This window comes from Heliangelus exortis, chromosome W (assembly GCF_036169615.1).
Source record: "Heliangelus exortis chromosome W, bHelExo1.hap1, whole genome shotgun sequence".
NCBI classification, from domain to species: Eukaryota; Metazoa; Chordata; class Aves; order Apodiformes; family Trochilidae; genus Heliangelus; species Heliangelus exortis.
In genome coordinates, this window is record NC_092453.1 from 8,004,609 (window position 1) to 8,029,996 (window position 25,388).

At 46.4% G+C, this 25,388-nt stretch overlaps 1 protein-coding gene and 1 pseudogene across 1 annotated transcript; one reads left to right on the forward strand and one right to left on the reverse strand.

Moving 5' to 3' along the window:
* The first annotated feature begins 951 nt into the window (after positions 1–951).
* LOC139789125 (immediate early response 3-interacting protein 1-like) lies at positions 952–4,319 on the forward strand. The gene is made up of 3 exons (XM_071729657.1): positions 952–1,083; positions 2,476–2,577; positions 3,483–4,319. Exons 1-3 carry the CDS (start codon positions 993–995, stop codon positions 3,536–3,538), a joined length of 249 nt encoding a protein of 82 aa, XP_071585758.1. The 5' UTR covers positions 952–992; the 3' UTR covers positions 3,539–4,319.
* Positions 4,320–18,062: 13,743 nt separating this feature from the next.
* The window catches only part of LOC139789126 (haloacid dehalogenase-like hydrolase domain-containing protein 2), a 28,749-nt pseudogene continuing 21,423 nt past the window's right edge, over positions 18,063–25,388 (reverse strand).

Genomic DNA, 25,388 nt, shown 5'->3' on the forward strand with positions numbered 1-25,388 from the left:
TGGGGACTCCACCCCTACCCTGGGCAGCCTGGGCCAGGCCCTGACAACCCTTTTGTTAAAAATGCTGACTCGATGTATCAACAATAAAACTTTTTATTGAGAGAAATATAAGTAAAGCAGCGCGCTGCAGCATGCTGGGCGGCCGGGGAGTCGCAGCTCTACCAACCGGCTCGCAAGTTCAATAATGTAAAACCGGTTCTTTTATACTTTTCGTAAACCCCTTCCCCTTAGTCTCTTATCAGTTTATCATTGGTTTTCGTTTCGCGGGCTCTCCCAGCATTGGTTCTTGTTTCGCGGGTTTTGTTCTGTTCCTGAGGGAATTCTTCGCAGGCTTTGTCCTGTTGCTGAGGGAATTCTTCGCGGGAATTTTCGTGGGCTTTTGCGGTCGGCCCCCTCTTCTTATTTTTCTGACTTTTCTTCCTTATAAGTACGCTTAAACATACACTTTAAGATAACAGGATATAACATGCTATTTCAACAAACAGCCTAGGCAACCATTATTAAATTGAAAGATACACTCAACAAAACAATAAATTACAATTTTAAACCTCTATTTTTTACACTTTCCAGGGAGAAATTGTTCCCAAGCTCCAATCTAAACCTCCAGGTCAATTCCTCTTGTCCCATCCCTTGTTCCTTGGAAGCAGAGCCCGATCCCCCCTGGCTCCAACCTCCTCTCAGGGGGTTGCAGACAGCCAGAAGGTCTCCCCTCAGCCTCCTTTGCTCAAGGATCAACACCCCCAGGTCCCTCAGCTGCTCCTGGGCAGACTTCTGCTCCAGACCCTTTCCCGGCTCCGTTGCCCTTCTCTGGACACACTCCAACACCTTAATGTCCTTTTTGTCCTGAGGAAAGAGGGGAAAGAAAACCTCCCTCTTCTCCTGAGGGAAGAACCCCGCAGGGAGGGGGGGAGGGGGCGGGGTTCTCCTCCTCCCCTCCCCCGTCGCTCGCCACGTCCCGCTCCCGCCCTGTGGTCTTATGGCGGCGTGGGGCAATGGCGTTCTCTCTGTACTCTCTGCTTCAGGCAGCCCTCCTCATCATCAATGCCATCGCTGTCTTACACGAGGAGCGGTTCCTCCGCCACGGTATGAGACGGATCGGTGAAGGGGGGGAGAAAGGAAATCCTGGGGCAGACCCGGCCCTGGCCCTGCCGCTTCCTCCCCTCACAGGCCGGCTCGGGGGGGGCCTGGTGAAGGGAAGGAACCGCCCCGGGACGCTGTAGCGGGAAGGTAACAGGGGGGGGTTGGTGGGTAGAATATCAAAGAATTGCTTTGATGTTTTTAGGCTGGAAGTCAGGTTTTCTCCCTGTGTGGTTTCATTCCGTAATTCCTCCTTTTTTTTTTTCTTTTTTTCCCCCGCCCCCCTGTTTCCTCTCCATTTTGGGCCGTGTTGTCACAGCTTGAGGTGATTTCTTTCGTCTTGTGCCTTTTTCTCACTGAGGTTTCTCAGCTTTTACACCGGCATTTCTGCGGTGCTGAAGGGTGATCCCCCAGGTCGGGCATCCTCGGCCATTAAAAGAAGACAAAACCCCACAAAACACAGAAAAGACACCGACACAAAGAGCTCCAATGCCCCAGGGAAAAAAAAAAAAAAAAAAAAAAAAAAAAAAAAAAAAAAAAAATTGACCCATCGTCTGAGGTTACCCAATATCCTCATCCAGGGAGTCCTGACATCTCGAGGTCATGCTGAGCTTGGAATTTTTGGCTGGAGTGCTGATGGTTATCCCAGTAGGATTCACTGTGAGGAATTTGGTTTGGGGTTGTCTTTTGCTTCCTCGATGAGCAAGCAGCTGGAGGAAAAGGGAGATTTGGAGAAAACCAGGATGGGTTAATAAGCCACTTTAGACTCAGGAGAGGGGAATAACTCCCAAGTTCATCCAAGTGGGAAGCAGAAGCTGGTAAGGGAGAGGACTCATCTCCTGCCCCCAGCAGAGTGAGGGAGATAAGGAAGGGGAAAAAAATAATCCCTTTAAAGTTGTCCCTGGAGAAGAGAAACTTAGAAGTTGCACAGTCCAGTTTGGAATACCAACAGCCACTCCCTTCCCTGCTCCACCCATCCCCAAACAGGTCAGGGCTGTGACCAGCAAGACTCAAAAAGTCCCTGGTCCTGTCACTAGGTCCAGGTGTTCTGCCTCAGTTATATTGCTTTAAAATCTGACTGTGACATAAAGTGAGTCAGTGTGTAGTTTGTCTTTCTGATGTTAGTTCTGGTTAAACTCACTGATCTTAAATATCTTTTCCAACCAGAACGATTCTGTGACATGAGGAAAGAGCCTCAAGCTGTGCCAGGGGAGGTTTAGATTGGAGCTTGGGAACAATTTCTCCCTGGAAAGGGTTGTCAGGGCCTGGCCCAGGCTGCCCAGGGAAGGGGTGGAGTCCCCATCCCTGGAGGGATTTAGTGACAATATTGCCGATAGCATTTGTTGCATGGTTTTTTTTGGTTTTCCTAACATTTCTGACTGTTTTTATGTGACACAGTTGGCTGGGGAAGTGATCAAGGGATCGGAGGATTTGGAGAGGAACCTCGAATTAAAGCACAGCTAACGAACCTCATCCGGTCTGTACGGACTGTCATGAGAGGTGTGGTGACAATCTTTTGTTTAAACAGCTTGTTTAAACTTTTGTTTAAATAACTTTAAACTTTTGTTTAAACTGTTAAACTAATGAAGTTTAATTTGTTACTTTAATGAAGTGCCATCAGCCTTTTGACTCTTTTCCTTTGACCAAACAGCTGTGATTTCTTCTCCTCATCTCCACTCTCTCCTTCCTTCACGCCTGTGGAGGAGGGCCCAGGTCCCAGCTAAGCTGCCCTAAGTTTGATGCAAAGTGTAAAACATTCCCTGACTCCCAAGTTGTGGTTCTGCTGCTAGGTCTTGTCTGTCCTCCGAGTTTGGGAGCTGGGGGGAAGCTCAGTGATCAGTTGGAGTGTGCAAGTAGCTTCACCTTGGCTAAATTCAATTTTATGGGGTGTACCTGGTGAGGGAAATGTAATTCCTGGGGTTCTTAAAGGTACGTCAGCCTTACGTGCCTCAAAGGATAGGGGGGAGGGAAAGACAGACTTAAAATTATAAATTACTGATAATTTTCTTCACTATAAAATTTCTTCTATAGGTGATGATAATGAGGAAGTAACAAATGTTACCTCTCTTGCCCACTGCAGAATTAAAACTGGTACATTCATTCTAAAACACAGCAAACCCAAGGATAGAAGCTGACTTTGGGTTCATTTGGAGAAAATTAGGTTAAAGTTAAAACATGATGGGTGACAGAAAAATACTTATGCTCTTGCTTGCTACTCATTTTTAGTATCCTAGGCTTTGATCCTGGCTCCTTCCACTAATCCTGATTTTTGCATAAGAAAATGAAGTGTCTTGTGTTTTTTTTTTTAATTTCAGTAGATTCCACTCCTTAAAAAATAGTACAAAACTCTGCTGCCCTGTGATATGGAAAAGAAGCATTTCACCGTTACTCTTCTTTCTCCACAGTGCCATTAATAGCAGTGAACTCAGTTACAGTCATTCTCCTCCTGTTGTTTGGGTGAAGAGACCCTGAGCCAAATCTGGTGGACATCCAAAGATGCACATTGCTGACCATCACTGCTCTTGAGTTTTCTGGGATCCAGCACGATTTAGCTGTCAAAATTGACAAATTCAAGATAAAACAATAAAGACACTATTTCTATTTATCCCATTTCCTCATGCTCACTTGCAGTCTCATTAAACAAGATACTGGGATCAATGCAACAACGCAAGAACGTGTTGGACTGTGAGCAGTTCTGTTGCTGCCTGTTAAATACTGTCAGCTGCCTCATAACACATTGCAGTTTTTGTCAGCAGGATGCAGTTTCTAAATGTCTCGTTACTCAGGGATGAATTTCCTTCAGTACACTTCCCAGTTTCTTTTGAAATTAAGGGAAAACAGTGATGGTTTTTGTTTTTAATTTCAAATGCTACTGCAGTACAGTTTAAGAGAAGTCAAATTAGGCTCTGCAAACATGTTAAAAAATTATTGAAGTACAGTTGGGATATTGAAGGAGATAAAACTAACTGGGTTGAGTCCTGACTCAGTTCACATTGGAAGTTGGTTGTTCCTGGTTTGATTGAGACCAGGATTTTTCTCTTGGTGTTTAATGGACTTTTTCAAGAATGTGTCACTCTGATGGTGAAGAGAATTGAAAATAGGTGGAATTGCTATGCAAAATCTGAAAAAGCTGTACCTAAACCTGGTTGACTCTGTTAATGTAGACTAGCAGGTAATATTAGTAATTAGCATTTGTCACTGTTCTGTCAAGGATTATTATATTAAAATACATGTTAAACTTCTGTGTGGTGATCAGTGTGTTGTACTCTGAGCTTGGGTAGTGTGGGAGGGGAAATCTTTGTTAAAAAAACAGTGAATTTGCAGCCTCTTCTGTTACTGCTGTTTCATCTGCCTTCCATCTCCCTGTGTTGAATTAAAAGCTTCTGAATTTGAAACTGGGCATGGTCTGGCAGTTCTGTCTCAGAGCATATTGCTAATTAATCTTGGCTCAATTAAGACTTTCTGGGTTAGGTCTGATGTTATGTACCAAGTCTGAATTGCAGGAGGCTGATGCTCATGTACCCTTCAAGAAAATTAAGTAAAGTCTTATGTCTGTTCCTCTGCTTAAGTATTTTAGCTTCTGTTTTAAAGTGGGGAAGGCCAAAGGAAGCCTGGCCCTTACATTACTTGAAAACAGCTTAGTTTATCATCTCTTCTTCTGATGTCTTAATGACTAAAGCATACGCTGTTGCATACAAAAATAAATCTGTAAAATGTGTAAATGGACTTAATGATTGTCAGTTGCAGTGCTTAGCAGAGTAATGTGTATCCAGGAGGAGAGTTTGATGTTATTTCCTTTTTTTTTTTTTTTTTTTTTTTTTAGTGAAAACTTGTAAATAAATTTTGCATTTCTAAGTTAAGCACTCTCTTTTGTAACTTGCTCTATACCTGGGTGCAGTGGGAGCATCCCAGAACTCGGCTTCATCCTGTTCCAGGTAACAGTTATTGTTCCTACATGAAATACTTTTCCATCCCTGTGGCACCTGTGAGTACCATCTCTCTGCTAAGGAGCTGCATTTTGGTTTATGTAGCAAACCTAACGAGCCATGGGAACATGAGCCAAAGGCAGAATAGGATCCTGTTAGCTTTAAAATTCCAAAGTAGATCCATTGTAAAAGAATTCCTTAAAAATAATCTTTGTGTAATGCAGAGGTGACAAGGGAGCAGCCTGGATCAGTTATTTTCATGGATATATCTTGCATGGAAGCCTGACAGCACGGATGAGGAAGGAGATAAAACATGGAATGTGAACAGGCCTTTTTTTGTAAAATGTTTGTTATAAAAGCAGTGGTAGAGATTTCTGTTCCAAAACTACTTTAGGCAGATGCAGTACAAAGGAGCAGTGGTTCTGTGCAGCAGGAATCTTACATTTGAGGCAAAACTGGGATGTGTTTTACCTGGCAGACACAAAGGAGGGATTCAAAGTGAGGCAGCAGCTGAAGATGAGGTCTCCCGGGGAATGAGCAGGGATGAGGGCAAAAGGGTAGGAAGCAAAACAGGAGGAGGAGAAGGAAGGAGGGTAGAGAGAAGCACCAAGGGAGTAATTACACTGACACCATCTCCTTGTGTGGCTTTGAGCACTTCTGCTGTCACCAAGGGGGGGACCTAAGGGTGCTGGTTTAAAGCTGGCTGAATATGAGCCCATGGGTGCCCAAGTGGCCAAAAGGCCACCAGCATCCTGGCTTGTGTCAGCACTGTGTGGGCAGCAGGAGCAGGGCAGGGATTGTCCCCCTGCGCTGGGCACTGGGGAGGCTGCACCTGGAATCCTGGGCTCAGTTCTGGGCCCCTCAGGACAAGAAGGACATTGAGGGGTTGGAGTGTGTCCAGAGAAGGGCAATGGAGCTGGGGAAGGGTCTGGAGCAGGAGTCTGCCCAGGAGCAGCTGAGGGAGCTGGGGGTGTTGATCCTTGAGCAAAGGAGGCTGAGGGGAGACCTTCTGGCTCTCTGCAACCCCCTGAGAGGAGTTTGGAGCCAAGGGGGGTCGGGCTCTGCTTCCAAGGAAGAAGGGATGGGACAAGAGGAATTGACCTGGAGGTTTAGATTGGAGCTTGGGAACGATTTCTCCCTGGAAAGGGTTGTCAGAGCGTGGCCCAGGCTGCCCAGGGCAGGGGTGGAGTCCCCATCCCTGGAGGGCTTTCAAAGCTGTGGAGATGTGGTGCTGAGGGCCATGGGTGGCTTTGGCAGTGATGGGTGAACAGTTGGACCTGATGATCTTAAAGGTCTTTTCCAACCAAAACAACTTCATGGTTCTGGTCTATGATTCTCTGAAACTGATCTTGGGGGACACTCTAGGAGTTCTCTGAAGTAGGAGAAGTGACAAAAATATAATTCAGAGTTTGTAGGGTATTTGCAGAGGCTCTGGCTGTTCTTTGCCTGAAAGGGCAGTTCAGAGTACCTGTATGGGCACCTCTAAACCCTGAGAATTTTTTCCCCATTTATACAGAGGATGAGAATATGGGTAAGTAACAGCCAAATGTAGTGAAATGAGGCAATCAGGTGTGGCTAATTACGAGGTGGGAGGCGTGAGCTTGTGCCAAGCCCACCTGTGCCCAATTAAGGCCTACCCCAACTGCGCATGAGCAGGATTGGGCAACCAATAAAAGGTGAGCTTCAGAGTGCATGCCCAGCTCACTCTCGAGCAGCCAGAGGAGGAGGTTAGCTGAGTCCAGAGCACAAGCACTGAACAAGGCTAGCCAAGTCTAAAGGCGACAAGGTTGGAGCACTGTTTGTGCACCCCAACAAGAACACCTGCTTGACTTCGAAGTGCCGGGCCCCAAGGAAGGTTCCGTCTGCTACATCTGGTGGAGAATGCGGGCATAGACCACGGTCTAGCCCCTGCTCAGACGGACCAGGAAAAAGGGAGCCAATTCGGCGCAACACAACACCAACAAGGAACCAGAAGAGCCAGGATAGAGCTAGCCGGAGCCGGGAAGCCCGAGTCAGGTAAGAAGAATCGCTGCCTTCTCTCTATTGCTGACTCACCAAAAGAAAAAATGGGACTGTCACTGAGTGCCCCTGCGAATGAGAAGCTTCCAGAGAAGTCAATGACATGGGCGGAAGAGCAAGAACTCTCCTCCACCCCGTCTGCATCGGCTGCGTGGGAACTCTGGCAAGAGATCGGCAACTTAATGTGGGACCTCCACACTCAAGAGAAATGTAGGCATGAAATTGCCTTAGAAGATACATGGAGGTTAATAACTAATGCGTTAAGAGAAATAAAAGCCGAAGCAAAAACTGCTGCTACCACCATTGCGATGCCTATACCAAAAACCAATGTTGCTCCCGCGGCACCCCCGCCAGAAGCAGAGACTAATGTTGTCCCCACAGCACCTCCGCTACCTACTCCTCCTCCTGAGGATGGTAGGACTTGGAAGGCATTCTTGGGATTAGGGGACAAAGGCCTCGCCATTAAAGGCATGTCGGGAAAGGTGCACCATTCCATAGCTGACTTTCTGTCGGACGTCGGGCCGGAGGAAGAGGAACAAGTGTCCACTTCGGGCAACAAAAACGAAATACAGGAGAACGCGAAGGCACTGACAGCCTGCGCCCCCGAGATGAGCGGTCCCAGTTGTTACCTAAAACCGCCCCTACTGCTACTTCCCGGCCCAGAGAAGGAAAAGGGGAAAGAAGCGGCCACCCCAGCCACCCCACCAGCTGCACCCGCCGGCCTGGAGGACAAAATAAAAGCCCTCCTTGATCAAACAAATCAGGTGTTGAAGTCCTTGGAAAAGAGGGTTAAAGACATGGAACAACGGTCATCTTTTCACAAATACCGGGATCCATCCACCCTCTCTGATGATGACGAGGACGCTTTAACCCCACTGCAAGCACCGCAGAACAAACAAGGCATTAAAGGTGCTGATAAACCTCGACCTGGAAGATGGTCTGGTTTTGTGCGTGATGCCATCCTCGAGGGGGAATGGGAAGCTAGCACCATCGCTTGTCCCATTTTACTTAATAATAATGGCGGGCCACCTCAATTCGAACAACACACCTGGAAAACCCTGCAACAGGCCAAAAAGACCTTGAAGGAGGGAGGACTAAAGACAGAAAGTGGTAGGGCCGTTCTGGATTGGCTTTTCACTGCCGATACTAATAGCCCCCATGACTGTCATAATCTGGCCAAGTACCTGCTCACCCCCTCCCAGCAAATCATCTGGACCAAAGAGTGGGAGCGCCTGGCCCAGGTAGAAGCAAACCGTCCTCGAGCACCTGGGGATCCATTGTTAGGGGTAACCGCCAAGATGCTCACGGGTTCAGGACGCTATGGGGACATCCAAATCCAGCTCCAGTTCCCAACTGCACTCCACCACATCGCTGCACATCTAGCCCGCCAAGCCTTCTATGTTGTTCCAGAGCCTACTCCACTTCCCTCATTTACCGCTGTCAAGCAAGGGATGAATGAGCCTTTTCAGCACTTTATTGACCGACTTCATCAATCTGTCATGGCCCAAACTGATCTAGGAACAGAGCAAAAAGAGTCTGTGCTTAAATTATTGGCATTTGAAAATGCAAATCCAAGAATGAAGTCGCTGTTTTCCACCCTACCAAAAACTGCTGATGTCTCAGAAATGCTAGAAGTGGCTGCCAGGGCAGCCCAAACACAGCAAAGCCAAGGTATGGCTAGTGCCTTTGCCGCCGCCATGGAACCCATCCAGAAACTTCTCGCGGCAGTTGCACAAAAACTAGACAGAAGAGGGAATCGATCAAGGAAATTCACCCCTGTTTGTTATCGATGTGGAGCCAGAGGCCATACAAGAAGAGCTTGCTCGGTCACAGTGTGGTGTGATCGATGCCAAAAGGACAATCACAACAATTCAGCGTATATGTCTGCAAAAAACGGGAGGAGCAGCGCGAAGGGCCCCCGCGCCAGGACACAAGTAGCCGGGCCAATGCGTTACACCGGCTCCCCGCCCCAGCCACAAGGGGAAGCCTGGGTCTCAACGTCCCAGCAGCAATAGATGTTACTCTGACGACAACCCAAGTGCAGCGGATCCCAACAGGAATATATGGACCAGTGTACCAAGAGAATAGTACGGTTGGAGCCTTACTGATTGGCTGTTCTTCTACTGGCATCGCAGGACTTGTTGTGCTCCCAGGAGTAATTGATGCGGATTATACAGGGGAGATCATGATCACTTGTTTCACATTAACGCCCCCCCTGATAATCAAAGCAGGCACTCGGTTAGCACAACTGGTCCTTCTCCCAAAAATTAACTTAGGGAAGAACGCTCCCGTGGCACGAGGCACCCAAGGCTTTGGATCTTCTGGAAGCACTCTGGTCACCTTAGTGCAACAGATGAAGACAAGGCCTATTGTAATTGTACAACTGGCTGCTGGTAGTGAAGTCAAGATTCTTTCCATGATGATGGGCACCAGGGCTGATGTTACAATAATCAACCACAATGTGTGGCCTCGTCATTGGAAACTCATCACTGCCCTCGATGCTGTCCAGGGAATAGGCGGTGGTTCCACTCCCCTTCAAGCCCTTAACCCCGTGCAATTGAGGTTCCCCGAAGGACAGGCAGTGACCGTACGACCCTATGTGTTGCCGCTACCAGGACAACTTGGAGGGTTGGTTGGCAGGGAGGTCATGAGCCAGTTAGGGGCCATTCTCTCCATTCCCGAACCCACCCAGCCCCCTCAACATTTTTAATGAGGGCCACTGCAAAAGTGCCGCCAATCCCCAGGCTTTGGTGGAAGACAGACATCCCTGTCTGGGTGGAGCAGTGGCCCCTATCTAAAGAGCGGCTAGAAATTGCCAACCGCCTGGTGCAAGAGCAGCTGGACGCGGGACACATTCGGCCATCCGTCAGCCCTTGGAACACTCCCATTTTTGTAGTCCCAAAGAAGACGGGGAAATGGCGGCTGTTACATGACTTACGTAAGGTCAACAACCAGATGTGGCCGATGGGTGCCCTCCAACCCAGGCTGCCCTTACTCACCATGTTACCCAGAGATTGGCACCTTCTGGTAATTGATCTCAAAGACTGCTTCTTTACCGTTCCCTTACATCCCGAGGACACGGTTCGCTTTGCCTTCACCATCCCATCGATTAACAAGAGCGAACCTTCCAAAAGGTACGAATGGGTAGTGCTCCCCCAAGGGATGAGGAACTCCCCAACAATATGCCAGTTGTATGTGGCTTGGGCACTCTCGCCGATTCGAAAAGAAATGCCGGACACCCTGATCTATCATTCTATGGATGACATGTTGCTTTGCCAGGAAGCCCCGTTCCCCGACAACATTAGTCAGATGCTGACCGCTCGACTAAAGGCGAAAGGATTAATTGTAGCTCCTGAGAAAGTACAGTCACAATCGCCCTGGAGCTACCTAGGGTGGCAAGTCACTCATGCCATGGTCAGACCGCAAAAGCTAGAGGTAATCAACTCGGTCAAAGCATTGAATGACGCCCAGAAGCTAGTGGGCGAGCTTCAATGGGTTCGACCCATCATAGGTCTCACCAATGTTGATATCCACCCCTTCCTGTCACTATTGCGGGGCACGCGACCAGATGCACTAGTGGACTGGACCGATGAGCATACCAATGCGCTAAAACGGGTCGTCCACAAACTGGCAACCGGCTTTGCAGACCGTCAAGATGCCACTCAACCCATCGGAATCTGGATATGCAATCACCCTTTGTTCCCTTTCGCACTGCTACTACAGGACTTCAATTGGCAAAGGGAAAACAGGAAGCAGCACTATGATGACTATGATCGAAGCTGTAATCAGAACTCTCGGGGATCAGACCCAATAGCTATCTTGGAATGGCTATTCCCACCCCACACGGCTCAAAAAGGTATCTGGCAGCGAACTGAAATCATAGCGCTCCTGATACGGAAGGGACGACAGCGTTGCCTTGAAGTAGATGGTCGAGAGCCGGGTTGGATCAGCATTCCTATCAAAACGATTGATTTTGATTGGTTGCTGCAACGCTCTACACCATTGGAACTTGCCTTGTTCAAATATTCTGGAGACATCCGTCACAGAGGCCCAAAACACAGGCACCTACAGGCCATTAGCCAGTTCTGCTGGATAGAACGACCAATTGTTTCAGAGCGTCCAGTGCCTGGTATCACTGTGTTCACTGATGCTGGAAAAAGGTCAAAAACGGCCGCCTGTGTATGGCAGGAGGAGGGTCAGCGGAAACTACACTCGATTCCGGGCACCGACAAAGACAATCTGCAAACTCTGGAACTACTGGCTATCATTTGGGCCTTAACACAATGGCGACGTGTCCCCCTTAACATCGTCTCTGACTCGCAGTATGCTGTAGGAGTGGCGAACCGTATCGAGGATGCTCTCGTTAAGCCAGTGCAAAACCAGCGACTATTAGAGCTCTTTCTTACATTACAGCGTGTACTGAAAAATCGCACACAACCGTGCTGCATCTTGCACATCTGTAGCCATAAACCATCTTTAGGCCTAGGAGAAGGAAAGGCAAGGGCTGACTCCCTGGTCAGCCTAGGAATGCAGGGTCCTGTAAGCCAGTTTGGGAAGGCTCAAAACAGTCATTCCCTATTTCACCAAAATGCCAAGGCGCTGAAGCGCATGTTTGCAATTCCGTGGGAAGATGCCAAAGGGATTGTTAAAGCATGCCCCCAGTGCGCACATTTTGGCCCTGCACTAGGAGTGGGAGTCAACCCACGTGGGTTGCAAGCAGGAGAGATCTGGCAAATGGATGTTACCCACGTTCCGGAATTTGGACGACTTAAATATGTCCACGTATCAATAGATACCTTTTCAGGCATGCTTTGGGCCACGGCTCAGACAGGGGAGAAGGGCTTGCATGTGGTCCATCACCTGACCAATTGCTTTGCTGTAATGGGGGTCCCCCAAGTAGTAAAAACTGACAATGCGCCTGCTTATATAGGCGGAAAGGTCAAGCGGTTTCTTGCCACTCGGGGAGTAAAACACATTACAGGGATCCCTCATTCGTCCACAGGCCAGGCGATAGTGGAAAGAGCTAATTGCACCCTGAAGACATAGTTACAAAAGCAAAAAGACAGCAAAGATTTGGACCCACAGATGCGGTTTAGCAAAGTGCTTTTTACATTGAACTTTCTTAGCCTAAGCCGTGATTCCCAACAACCTCCCGTGTTACTACACTACTCGTCCCAAAAAATCAACCGCATGCCAGAAGTACAAATTAACTACAAGGATCCTTCTACAGGTCAATGGGTAGGGCCCAGGCCGTTACTGTTTACTGGAAAAGGCTATAGCTGTGTCTCCACAGACTCCGGACCTCTTTGGGTACCCAGTAAATGGACACGCCCTGCCGCGACCGGATCTCCAACGGACAACTCAGCACCCATTTCCAACAACGGCGCATCGTCCAGCAGCTCAAACTGAATAACCTTGCTGAACTCGCACCTTTGGACATCGTATATTTTTTCTTGCTTGTTGTTTGTGTTCTTTTCCAAAAAAAAAAAAAACAAAAAAACCCCCCAAAAAAAAGGGGGGGGGGGGGAAGTGTAGTGAAATGAGGCAATGAGGCAATCAGGTGTGGCTAATTACGAGGTGGGAGGCGTGAGCTTGTGCCAAGCCCACCTGTGCCCATTTAAGGCCTACCCCAACTGTGCATGAGCAGGATTGGGCAACCAATAAAAGGTGAGCTTCAGAGTGCATGCCCAGCTCACTCTCGAGCAGCCAGAGGAGGAGGTTAGCTGAGTCCGGAGCACAAGCACTGAACAAGGCTAGCCAAGTCTAAAGGCGACAAGGTTGGAGCACTGTTTGTGCACCCCAACAAGAACACCTGCTTGACTTCGAAGCACCGGGCCCCAAGGAAGTTCTGTCTGCTACAGCCAAAGGCACTTTTTTCCAGCCAAGCAAAGCAGTTTTGAGTAGTTCAGTTGAAAAAATACGTTTGGAAGGAGAGCGTGGATTAATGTGGTTCTGGGTGGGCCCCTGTGCAAGAGGCATTGCACTGAATGTTGAATGGAATCTTAAAATAGCCTAAAAATATGAATAATAGTATTGATACACCCACAGCCACTGATTGGCTAATCCTGAGCTATTGACTTCTGAGCCCTTGATCAGAAGTAATGGGGTGGATATGAGTGAATTCCTCTTGTCTTCTGAGTTCCTACTGATGTGGTTTTCTAATCTTTGCTTCCATTGTCCTTGGCTCACTGCATGTGGAACAAGCTCTCCTAAACCAAGAGGTCCTCCCTGGGGAGAGGGACACTTCTACTCCCTCATAGCTGGCAGCCAGGAGCGTTCAGGTCTGTGTAAAACCTAAGCAGGTACCTAGGTGGGGATTTGGGAGCCCATTTTTGGTTTTCTTTATTATGCGCTATGCGGGTAGAAAATTTTGGCTACTGAAAAATAAGGACAGTCTGTAAGGATGAAAGAAATAAATAAGAAACACAGAATCATGGAATGTTTTGAGTTGGAAGGGACCTGAAAGATCATCTACTCCCAAACCCCTGCCATGGGCAGGGACACCTCCCATCAGCCCAGGTTGCTCCAAGCCCCATCCAACCTGACCTGAGACACTGCCAGGGATGGAGCAGCCACAGCTTCTCTGGGAAACCTGGGACAGGGGCTCAGCACCCTCACACCAAAGAATTTCCTCCTAATATCTCATTTCAATCTCCCCTCTTTCAATTTGAAACCATGCCCCCTTATCCCATTCCTCCATGCCCTTGTCCAAAGTCCCTCTCCAGCTTTCCTGGAGCCCCTTCAGGCACTGGAAGGTGCTCTAAGGTCTTCCTGGAGCCTTCTCTTCTCCAGGCTGAACGACCCCAACTCTCTCAGCCTGGCTCCAGAGCTGCTCCAGCCCTCCCAGCATCTTCGTGGTCTCCTCTGGGCTTGGTCCAACAGTTGAGCTGCCTTTGAGCTCCCTGTGAATTAAAGAAGAGTTTTATACAAGCAGTGGTTCTTGAATGTTGACTTTGCTGGTGAAAGGATTTCACCCAGGGAATCAGGAAAGGTAGAAGCAGGTTTATTTCAGTGTTCCTACAGTCCCAGATCAGGGGTGCAGACCTCCAAGAGCTGGCTTAGCCAACAAGGGTGGCAACAGTGCTCAGGGCTCCCACTTTTCTCTCTGCACAAGACACAGTGGAGTGAGTTTCCCCTTGATGAGAGTTTCCTGGCAGGTGTGAGGGCTGCAATATATTTTCAACTGAAATAACAAGTCTCTGACTGAATGGGGCCAGTAGAGAAAGACTGCTACAGCACTTGGAAGGATAATAGCTCAGAGAAGCTCCTGGAAGGCACTAGACTCCTAAGAGTAAATATATTGTAGCATAGTAGTACAATATATTGTACTTCTTGAAAACTGTGTGGATGACTGGAGTACTTGTAGACTTGTTCCCTTTCCATGAGGATTAACTGGAGTGGGAATTTGTATCCATTGTGTTACCCTTAGATGCAAACAACTGAGCACTTGGGGGAAAAAACTAAATTAAAATGAACTTGTTGGATGCATGTCTTAGAGGAGCTGGAGTTACCTGGGCTCCTGATGGTTGACTGGATCAGTGGTACTGGCAATAAGGGCTATTTCTAGATGGTGATGAAATGTGTTGAGAAAGGAACAGGTAGAAACATCCCTTTTTTTTCCAGGTTTCCTTTGTGCACCACAAGCAAGTAAAAATGAAGAGTAGTTCCCATTATTTTTGTGGTTTACCTCCCCTTTTCCTTTCCTTCCCTTCCCTTTTCCTTTCTCTCCTCTCCTCTCCTTTTCACAAAACACCTTTATCTGTGCTGATGTTGACAGGTTTTTGGCTCATTGACAAATCCAGCCTGTCCATTCTTCATGTGATCCTTCTTCTTTTTATAAGGATACTCTCTTAAGGATATCTCAAAGGATAACTCTTTGGGGCTGTCTTATTTATAATTTGTATTACGAGAGCAGTCTCAGATCAACATCTTGTTCTGCCATAAACATGGCCCTGGCATCCAAGGCCTTCAGGCTGTGTTTTGTACCTACTAAACATCCGTCCTTACAAAGCAGCAATTAATTAGTCCTGGCAGAGCCCCAGACAGGCAATTTTAACAGGAAAGGGCAAAAAGGAAAGGTTGTTACTGATGGACATCCTGCAGAAGAGTATCAGAGCCAGGGAAGAACATAGCTACAGCTTCTGGTGGTTACTGTGAAGCCTCTTTGTCACAACCCAGCAAAACACTAACACACTGAATGGGAATACATGGGAAATTAATCCCTTTTTTTTTTTGGTCAAAACAAGGATGCCAGTTACAGGTGGGATTCTAAAATGTCAGTGCCTGCAGCCAGGCTTGCTGTCCACACCAGGTCTCTGCAATGAGGCAGGAAGAGAGAGTTCTTCTTCCCTTTTGCTTGCAGGGAGTGGGATTCTGCCATGCTGAGGCAGTTGGAAAAGAGGATTTTGGTGGACCTGCCAAATAAAGAGGCACAGCGGGTGATGGTCCAGCACTGACTGCCCCCTCTGAGCAACAGTGGAGGAGTGGAGCTGAGAACAGATCTGGACTACAGCTTGCTGAGCCAGGCGAGACAACACTGCAGGGACAGTGGCCACTCCATGCCTGAGGTCTTGCAGGGTGAGAACAGTAAAGAGGGACATGCATCCTGGCACTGTGTGGGCAGCAGGAGCAGGGCAGGGATTGTCCCCCTGTGAGGCTGCACCTGGAATCCTGGGCTCAGTTCTGGGCCCCTCAGGACAAGAAGGACATTGAGGGGTTGGAGTGTGTCCAGAGAAGGGCAACGGAGCCGGGGAAGGGTCTGGAGCAGAAGTCTGCCCAGGAGCAGCTGAGGGACCTGGGGGTGTTGATCCTGGAGCAAAGGAGGCTGAGGGGAGACCTTCTGGCTCTCTGCAACCCCCTGAGAAGAAGTTGGAGCCAGGGGGGGTCAGGCTCTGCAGATTTAGATTGGATGTTAGGAACAAGTTCTGTACCATGAAGGGAGTGGAACAATGGCCCAGGTTGCCCAGGGAGGTGGTTAAGGCCTCATCCCTGGAGATATTCAAAGTGAGGCTTGAGGAGGCTCTGAGCAACCTGATCTAGGTGAGGGTGTCCCTGCTGACTGCAGGGGGTTGGACTGTGTGACCTTTGGAGGTCCCTTCCAATCCAGATTATTCCATGGTTTTATGTTTCTTGAGGGGTCAGGGGTTTATTGTTTCTGCTGTTCCTACTGCCAAGTCTACTCCATCCCCACATTCCATCTTGGGCAGAGAGTAAAAGTGAAGGTAAGGAACCACCCACCATGTGAGACTGCAGACAGACAATTTTTCATGTCCGGAGAGCTTCCCAGTCATTCATCAGGGTGATTCTTCTTAACAAGGACAAGCATGGTTCATTAACACAAAACTGTCTTCTCAATAAGGTAATGTATAATCATAATCTAGTAATTTAACACTTAGGTGTGGGAAAAAATCCGCGGAGGCTTAAGGACGACACGCAGTCACCAATATGGTTAAAGTGAAGTCGTTTTATTAACAGTGGACACTCGCTTTATATAGAGCCTTTTTTTATATAACGATATCTTGCAGGTGGCTATATCTTGGACACAAATTCTCTTCTCACAGAACTTCTGCTGGCTACCTCATTATCCTGTTATTCTTCTTTTCTACTGCCAGTTCCCTTATCTTTTTCCCATAGCTCATCTTTCAGTAACCTTGCAACTGGGTCTCAAGGCCCTTAGTTTACTCTAGCTAAAGCTAAATAGTCAGGATTGCTCACATGTCTGTTTTCTTCCAGACAGTTTCCCAACACTTAGGAGCACTGTAAAACAGCTGTAAAGGACTTTTGATTATTACAGTTTACAAATGGACCAGAAAACTTATTTACCATCATTACAATCTTGGTTCATACTGGGGAATTTAGCACAGAAGAAAAGCACTGTGTACTGCAGAATTAAATTTCATTTTACAGATCTACCAGCCAACTGTGTAAAAACTGGAATCTGTCCCCATGGCTTGTGAAGGATTTCTCCTGTAACATTAAAGAGAAACAAAAAACCAACCAAACCCAACAACAGTGAAAATTTGTAACTGTAGCATTAATAGAACCTCTGTTAAAGTCTAATTTCAAAAATTCACATCCTCCAAGGCATTTAATACCAGGCTTTTATTTCTGTACCATTCTTTTTAATAACAGCATCTAATTAAAACATCTGTAAAATGCTGACAGTTTTAATTTTATGTAAAATTTGAAAACCAAAAAAAATCAAAAAACAAAAAAATCAGGGTCTTTTCTAATAAGATATAAACAGCAGTTATTATTAAAGAACAGTGATATTTTAATTTACAAATCACTTCTAAATGTACATAATCTCTAAATTAGAGCAGAATCATACTCAGTGAAATCACTACAGGCTGACTAAGGCTTTGTTAGTCTTTGAGGTTTGGTTACTTCAGTATTTCCAGTGTGTGTGGAGGTGGGCTTGCAGAGCAAAGAGACGACTCAATATGAGTTAGCAACAAAGCTTGATTTTATTAAGCAAAGCGTTACATTTATATGGTCTTGGCGTCTTCATGGCTTATGTTCATTGGCTGCGTGTTGCTGTTCACACACCTGTTGTCGTGTTGCGATAGGGTACTGCTTATCGTCCTTGTCCTGCTTTGTTGATAGCAGGCATCCTGTTTGCAACTTTTTGTCTGCTGTAACTTTCTTCTTCTCAGGAGCTCAGAACTGGTTAAATACAACTGTTTATGTGCTGTCTATGCGATGCTTTCCCATCCTGTTATTCTTCTTTTCTGCTGCCAACTCCCTTATCTTTTGCACACAGCTGATCTTTTAATAACCTTGCAGCTGGGCCTCAAGGCCCTTAGCTCACTCTGGCTAAAGCTAATTAGTCAGGATTGCTCACATGTCCGTTTTCTTCAAAAAAACTCCCAACAAGTGTGGTTTGGTTTTTGTTTTTTTTTTTTTCAGTGTAGCTTACTCAGCAAAAGAACATGATGCTTTCCAGACAGGGCTTTTCATTAGCTGTTTCTTGAAAACTGAAAATAAACAGAACTCCCTGCCATGCTCCCTATGTCATTCAGGAAATTTCTGTCTCACCTGCTGGTATCTGCAGTCCATACTCACATCTTTGTGAAAAAAAGCACAGGAAAGGGGCTTTGCTGTAACTGTGCTGCCCTTCCACAGCTTGAGGGGAAGGAGCTCATGGAGAGGTTTCTGACACCATGCATGCATTGATCCTGGGACCTTAATTTTTGAAGCAAGGAGTAAAGGAAATCATGCAAAACAGATGTTTCTTCCAAATATTCCCTTTCTTGTAGCAGATGCTCTAGGATATGTTCCACTGCCTCTGAGAAATTCTCACAGGTTAAGTAAGGAGCTGGATTGATTTTGCCTTCATCCGCTGGTCGGTATTTACCTGCAAGAAATTAACAAAAAGATACATTTACCAAGTTCCCTTGGGTATCTTTTTTTTTTCCCTAAGAATTACAGCCTTCTCAGATCAGTTACAACCAGACATGACAGGAGGAAGCCCATCTCGGGTTCTCCTCCAACAAACACTGAACCTCATCAAAGATTCCTCCAGGGGTGACTTTAGCTCAGAATTTAGTGTTGCTTATGCACTGATTTCACTCTGCTGATATTCACATTTTAGGTTCTTGAAATGATATTGTCAACATCATTGATAAGATGATAAGGTTATCATCTTCCCTTCTGGCTTTTATGAGGAAGAGTGTTGGCTTTCATTTTGAACATAACAGACTATGTGGCATGAGCAGCTGCCACCTCAAAAAGACCTTACTCAGGCCATGGTACCAGGATTATCAATCACAATGATAATATCTCTCAGTCCCATAAAGTTCCACTTCTGTCTGATGCAAAATGACTTTTATAATGATCAGTGTAATTACTAGGGAATGTCACCAGAGTTCCTGAATGATCAGTGGAGGAGAGGGCCTTTCCACAAGGGGGTGTAGTGATAAGAAAATGGGTAGTGGTTTTGAAATGCAAAAAGGGGAGACTCAGGTTAGATGTAAAAAAGAAATTCTTTGGTGTGAGGGTGCTGAGCCCCTGTCCCAGGTTTCCCAGAGAAGCTGTGGTTGCCCCATCCCTGGCAGTGTCTCAGGTCAGGTTGGATGGGGCTTGGAGCAACCTGGGCTGGTGGGAGGTGTCCCTGCCCATGGCAGGGGGTGGAACTGGATGATCTTTCAGGTCCCTTCCAACCCAAACTGCTCTGTGATTCTGTGATCAGAGGTTACACTGCTATTTTAGATTTTGTTACTCTAAGGTCTCAGACTAACAGTTCTGTTTTGGTTTTATTAAGCTTGGGATTTTAGAGAGAGTGTCCTGGTTTGGGCCAGGATAAAGGTGATTTTCTGTCTTGTACTTTTGCTTTTAGCTAAGTCTCTTGTAAGTAGTTGCACTTGCTGAAATTAACAGCAAGTTTCTCAGACAGTGTGTGTTTCTAGGACTGATAACACTTGATGTTTATAGTTACTGCTAGAGACTGGTATGCAGAGCCAAGGACACTGCTCAGCTCTGAAGAAAACATAAAGAGGTCCCACCTGCATCCCTCCTTTGGGGAGGAACGGACAAGATAGATGCCAGAATTGACCAAACAGAGTATTCCATCCCATATACGTCATCCTCAGTATAAATTTGAGGGATCACGAGGGCCAAGCCAGATTTCCTGATTTCCAGCTTCCGGCTGCCTGCCCTTCCTGCCTTTCCTGCTTCCCTTTCCTTCACCCCGGCACCCTGGAAGGATCCCGTCCGTTCGTCTGCCTGTGGTCCTGATCCGTGCCAGCCCATATATGTGTGTTCCTGCCTCCAGTTCCCAACTGCTGCCGACTCCAGGAGTCCAGCCTGGACTTTCCCAGGGCTGCCCTGCAGCCTCGGTGGTGACGTGAGAGCTATTGGGGGAAAGGGGGGAGGAATGTGGTATCCCTTTTCTTGTATATTTGTATATATTTAGTAATTTTTCCTATTTATCATTACTGTTTCATTAAAGTTGTGTAGTTTAGTTTCCAACCCATAAGTCTCTCTCCCTTATTCTCTCTCCTTTCTTATAAGGGAGGAGAGAGAGATTAATAGAGAGCGTCTGTTACTCGGTTTAATTGCCGGGCCAGTGTTAAACCGTGACAGAGAGAAAAAAAAAAATCACTCAGGTAAGATGCCCTCAGCTGATACTTTGTATCACCCGGCTACCAATTGGGGGATCTGTGCTTTAGCCCCCTTGTTGAACATTAAATATAACTTAAATACAACCTGTGGCTTGACAGGCTGCCACGCTGAAGACAAGGAAATGTATCTGCTGAATTCACCCCAAAATGTGTAACGTAGAGACCAGGACTCAGAGCAAAGCTTGGCTTTAGGCATGGTGGTTGCCAGTGCCCAGGGCCAGATCCTGGAATGTGCAACTGTGTCTCAAAATGACAGCTCCATTAAATACTCACCAGTCCTTACCAAAATCCCACGCATGCCCACGTTCTGGGCACCACCACCATCATCCCTGCAGTCCTGGGACAGAAAAAGAGATGAGCTTGTTAGGTGGGCACAAACGCAATTTGTTAATGAGTTTTTTGTGGTGTTCTCAACTGTGCACGCCACTAACCCACCACTTCCAAGATGTAATCAAATCCTTTAACAGGAATTATTTCCCACATGCTTTTTGCTTGATCAAATAGCAACTGAAGGAAGAGAACCCACCCCATGGACATCCTCCAAGTTTTGATGGTTCAGTTTTCACCCCTTGTGTAATCCCAGTGCTTTTAGGGAAGTTTTGGGTCCCCACATACATCACCAATCATGACAGCATCCTCTGGGCCACAGTCAGTGCCTCACAAAGATTCTAGGAAAAAAGTTTTCTCTGGCTTCCCCACCACTGTTGCTTTGGTGTCTGTGGCATTTTCCAGCCCAGTTACAAAAGGTCCAGGCCCCAGACACAAGCCATCTTTTTTCTTGAAATATCTGGCTTTATGTATAGCTATAAGAGATAAGAGGAGCACCATCCAAAATCAACCTAAGAATGAAGGAAGTACAAAAAAATGTATTAACATCCCCCTCCCCCAATATCCTATGGAGCCAGGATGAGGGAATTGGGATTGTTCAGCCTGGAGAAGGCTCCAGGGAGACCTTAGAGCACCTTCCAGTGCCTGAAAGGGCTCCAGGAAAGCTGGGGAGGGACTTTGGACAAAGGCATGGAGTGATGGGATGAAGAGGAACAGTTTTAAACTGGAAGAGGGGAGATTGAGATGAGAAATTAGGAAGAAATTCTTTGGTGTGAGGGTGCTGAGCCCCTGTCCCAGGTTTCCCAGAGAAGCTGTGGCTGTCCCATCCCTGGCAGTGTCTCAGGTCAGGTTGGATGGGGCTTGGAGCAACCTGGGCTGATGGGAGGTGTCCCTGCCCATGGCAGGGGGTTGGAACTGGATGAGCTTTATGGTCCCTTCCAACCCAAACCAGTTTGGCATTCTATGATTTACAGCTGAAGGTCTGAACTGGCTTTGTTTAAGTTGACAGTGCTGACTTTGATGAAGCCCAGATTACAACACAAATTAGCACTCATTTGGAGAGGTAAATAAAGTTCCTTCCTTTTCCCCAGAAACAGCTAATAAATCCCCCAAATAAAGAATTTATTCTCTTTAGGACTTCAACAGGTAACTATTTTCCAATCCTGTCTATAGCTCTCATGCAAACAGCTCCATTCCTCTAAGCAGCCCCACATTTCACCAAGGCAAACCTCCTGAAGTTGGAACCCATCTGATTTTGGAATTATTTTAAAAATGCACACGGAATTATTTTTAAAATGCACTGACCACAGGCAGTGACTGGAGGTTGCAGTTGGATGGCCACAGCCTTAATCTCCTTACCCTGCAGCCCAGCAGCTCTTGGGGCTGTTGGTATAATTTAATTTATAATTTAACATTGGAGAAATCAAAATAACAAGTTGCAGGAAAAGGCACAAAGGTATTTGGTGCACTCATGTCCCATCAAATTTCCACAGTGCTAGAACTGAGTCTTCTATAAAAAAGCTGGATTTGGGCTCTTTGCTGCTGACAACCAAAAATTCCAAGTGGAATATGGTTCAAAGCAACAAGTCAGCAGATTTATGAGCACAAGAGAAGAGTTAAAAAATAAGGGTCATGATGCACAGTGGTCTGAGGTTGGGAAATGCTCCCTGCCCAACAGCTGAGATCCTCCAACCTTCCACAGGATCATTCCTGCCCCAGCACACCAGTGTGCACCCTCCTTGGGGTTCCACAGACACCATCTCAGCTGACCTACCTGTTAAAAACCTGCACAGCACATGAGATTGTGTGGGAAAACTTGAAGAAGTAGATGAGGAACTGCTGTAGCTCCCCAGATCTCCATCAGCACCTCCTGAACCTCACTACTTGGTCACCCCTGTCAACTCCCTGTCTGCTTGAGGGAGCCTTGTAAAACCCTGGGTAGCAAAGTAACTGCAATCTTCTCCCAGCCTGTGTTGGTGCAACAAAACCCCCCCAGAAAGGAGGTGTAGAAGTTGAGGTGACAACTGCCAGGTGGTCCTTGTTCCATCTCACAGCACCTTCCTCAGGTACTGAAGCAGCTCCAGTCTGCATCACCACAAGGTAGGAATGGAACTAGGAAAGCTGGGAGGTGGAGGGGAAACTCTGGCTGTTAAAAAGAAGGATTTATTTCCCCCTTAGCTCTGCCTGATTTAAGAAAGAAAAAAAGGCTTTAAGAGAGCAAACTCTTGCTTTGCCCCTTCACTGCCTTTTTGGAGCTCTGCTGCAGCTCTGCTCAAAAGGCTGCCACAGGTGAGTTGTATCCTCCTTAGAGGATGTTTGCTCCTTCCCACCTGGGTACTCTGAGCAGTGCATAAATGATAATATTTCATTTCACTTAATTATCCCAAAACACTTCTGTTGAATCAATGCCTTCCAAAGCAAGCTCAGCCAGAGGAGATCTGGCATGTGTTATCTGTGAGCAGCCAGACACATTCACAGTGGGAGGATGCCTCTAGGATACAGAAAAATTTAATTTGACAGCAGCATCACAACCACTTACATCCCACAGTTTGCAGAAAAGATCTCACCTGAGAGAATTCTTGAATTCTTTTCAACGTGGTATGAAAATCCCATGTATACAAAAAAAAAAAAAAAAAAAGAAAAATTTAGCCTCAGCATTTTCAAATGGTGCCTAGAGAATGGCCTGACTCTTGTGGATCTCATTTTGGGAATCATATTGGGTTAGATTTACCTAACTTAATGCTGGGTATCAAGTGAGTGGTTACCTACCAGATAATTAGCCAGCCAGGGCTCTTCACAGTCAGAGAAAAGGAGAAAAAGCTCTTCTAGGGCACAGTTCAACTGTCCTAATTTAAGCAATACTAGGGGAAAAATGTGTAATGCTTTGCAAGCACCTCCTCTCTCCCCCAGGAGCCCAGGACACCAGCTCAGATGCGGACACCAATCCTCTGAATATCTGCATTTACTCAGATTCACCTGGCACTTTTGCTATGAACAATCAAATCCCGAGTTAATTATTTGATCAGTAAAGGATAAAGAATATGGACAGAGCATCAGAATGAGGACAGCAGTTAATATTTCCATTAGACCAAACAAAACGGACACCAACAAAACATTTTACCCTTCATAGAGGGAAAAATCCAGAGCAGGAAGGTGAGATGTTAAAGCTCACAGAGGCCATCCTAGGGTCTCTGCAACACAGGACCAGGAAAACACCAGGAAAACCCAGGAAAGATTCACAGAGGGATGAAATCTTCCTGCAGGCAGACAAGTCATCCAAGCAGCTGGGAATGTGTCTGCACCAGGCAAGGTGATCAGACAGCTCTGGGTAAATGATGCTTCATGCTGCCCCCTGAATGTTTCTTGTGGGCACATGGACTGCACAGCACTTGATTTAGCCTTCAGCACCTTTCCTGCCTTCTCCTGTTTTGTGTTTAATGCAAAAAAGCCAAATCCAGCCTGGGGCAACTTCACCCACCTCCAGAGGGCCAGTTCTGCAGGCTTTCTTCTGTGGAGAAATCCCTGTTGCCCTCAGGGACACTGTATGTGATGACTTTGGGTCTCTTGAGTGTCCTGGTCCGCAGCCTGAGGCAGCTAGTGACAAGCATTCAATGGCTAATGTATCAATGACAGAAATATCAATAAATAAGATGATGTAAGCACTGGAATACTGATGTAAACACTTTGAAAATACAAAATATGTCTCTCGAATCAGTATTTTTTCTGCTCTTTTTAAGATATACCAAACATCCTCAATTAACAGATTTTTTTCCCCAAACTTAACTAGCTTCTGTTTTATATCATGCTTGACAAGCTCCTAGAGATAAGACTGCTTATCCAGTCGCCTCCTGGTACATGGTCCAGACAAAGGTAATAAATTGAACAGGGTGCCAAGGACTGAAAGATAATAATTAAAAGAGAAGTTCTTGAGATGGCAGAATCTGTGTTATTTTTAGCAAGTCTGTGTGCCAGTGATTTTTGAAAAGACAGAACCCCTTCTGCTGTATAAAACTCCAAGAGAAAAAGGAGAAGGGCGCAGCTCTTCTTCCCCCCCCCTCTCTCGGCACTTCGGCTTCAGCTACGGGACAGAGAAGCGGCAGGAGCAACAGACCCTACGCACCCGACTACATCCAGAGGCCAGGGCCGGTGGACGGTGATAACATCTTGATTACTTTCTCCTTCTTTTCTCTTCTTAATGACTCTTCTCTCCAAAGTAACTAATTGTATAAATCCTAAATAAATCCTTTTAACTTGTTAAAATCATAAAGCCTGGTTATTTTCGTAAATTCACGCGTCGTCTATGAGTAATGGCTGAATTTTCCTCGCAAACAAAATATAAATAATAACTCGGATCGTAACATTTAATTGGCGTCACGGACAGGATCAAATTGAGGAAAATATCAGAGCCTGCTCCTAGACTGACGCCTGAATTGCAACACTAACCTTTAAGAAAATTTAAAACAATTCAAATGGAGTCCATGATGTGTTCTGCTAGCCCTAGTGGTTTGACCTCCTTTGACGAAAATGAGATTTGTGAAATCGCTTTGATTCGCCCATTCAAGGAGTTCCTCAAAACCCGTAACTATACCCCGAAGAAAATTCTCTATGATGCTCTTTATAAAGATTATAAGAGTAGAAATTTTACTTCCATTGCTAAAACGATAACAAGTTTGGAAAACAAATCCGCTCTGGAGAAAGACATTAAGAAAAAGTTGAAAAAAATGGGTGTAGATTATTTCTATGCGCGTGCCTTTCTCACCTTGGCTACTATAATTTCGCAGGAGAATGAAGATTTACGCAAAAAATTAGAAAATAGTGAAAGTGGCGTAAAATCTGAGGAGCTGCCAGGGAAATCAAATTCTGAAATCTGTACTAACCCTAAACCGATGCTAGATGGCGCTCCATCGACCTCTGAATA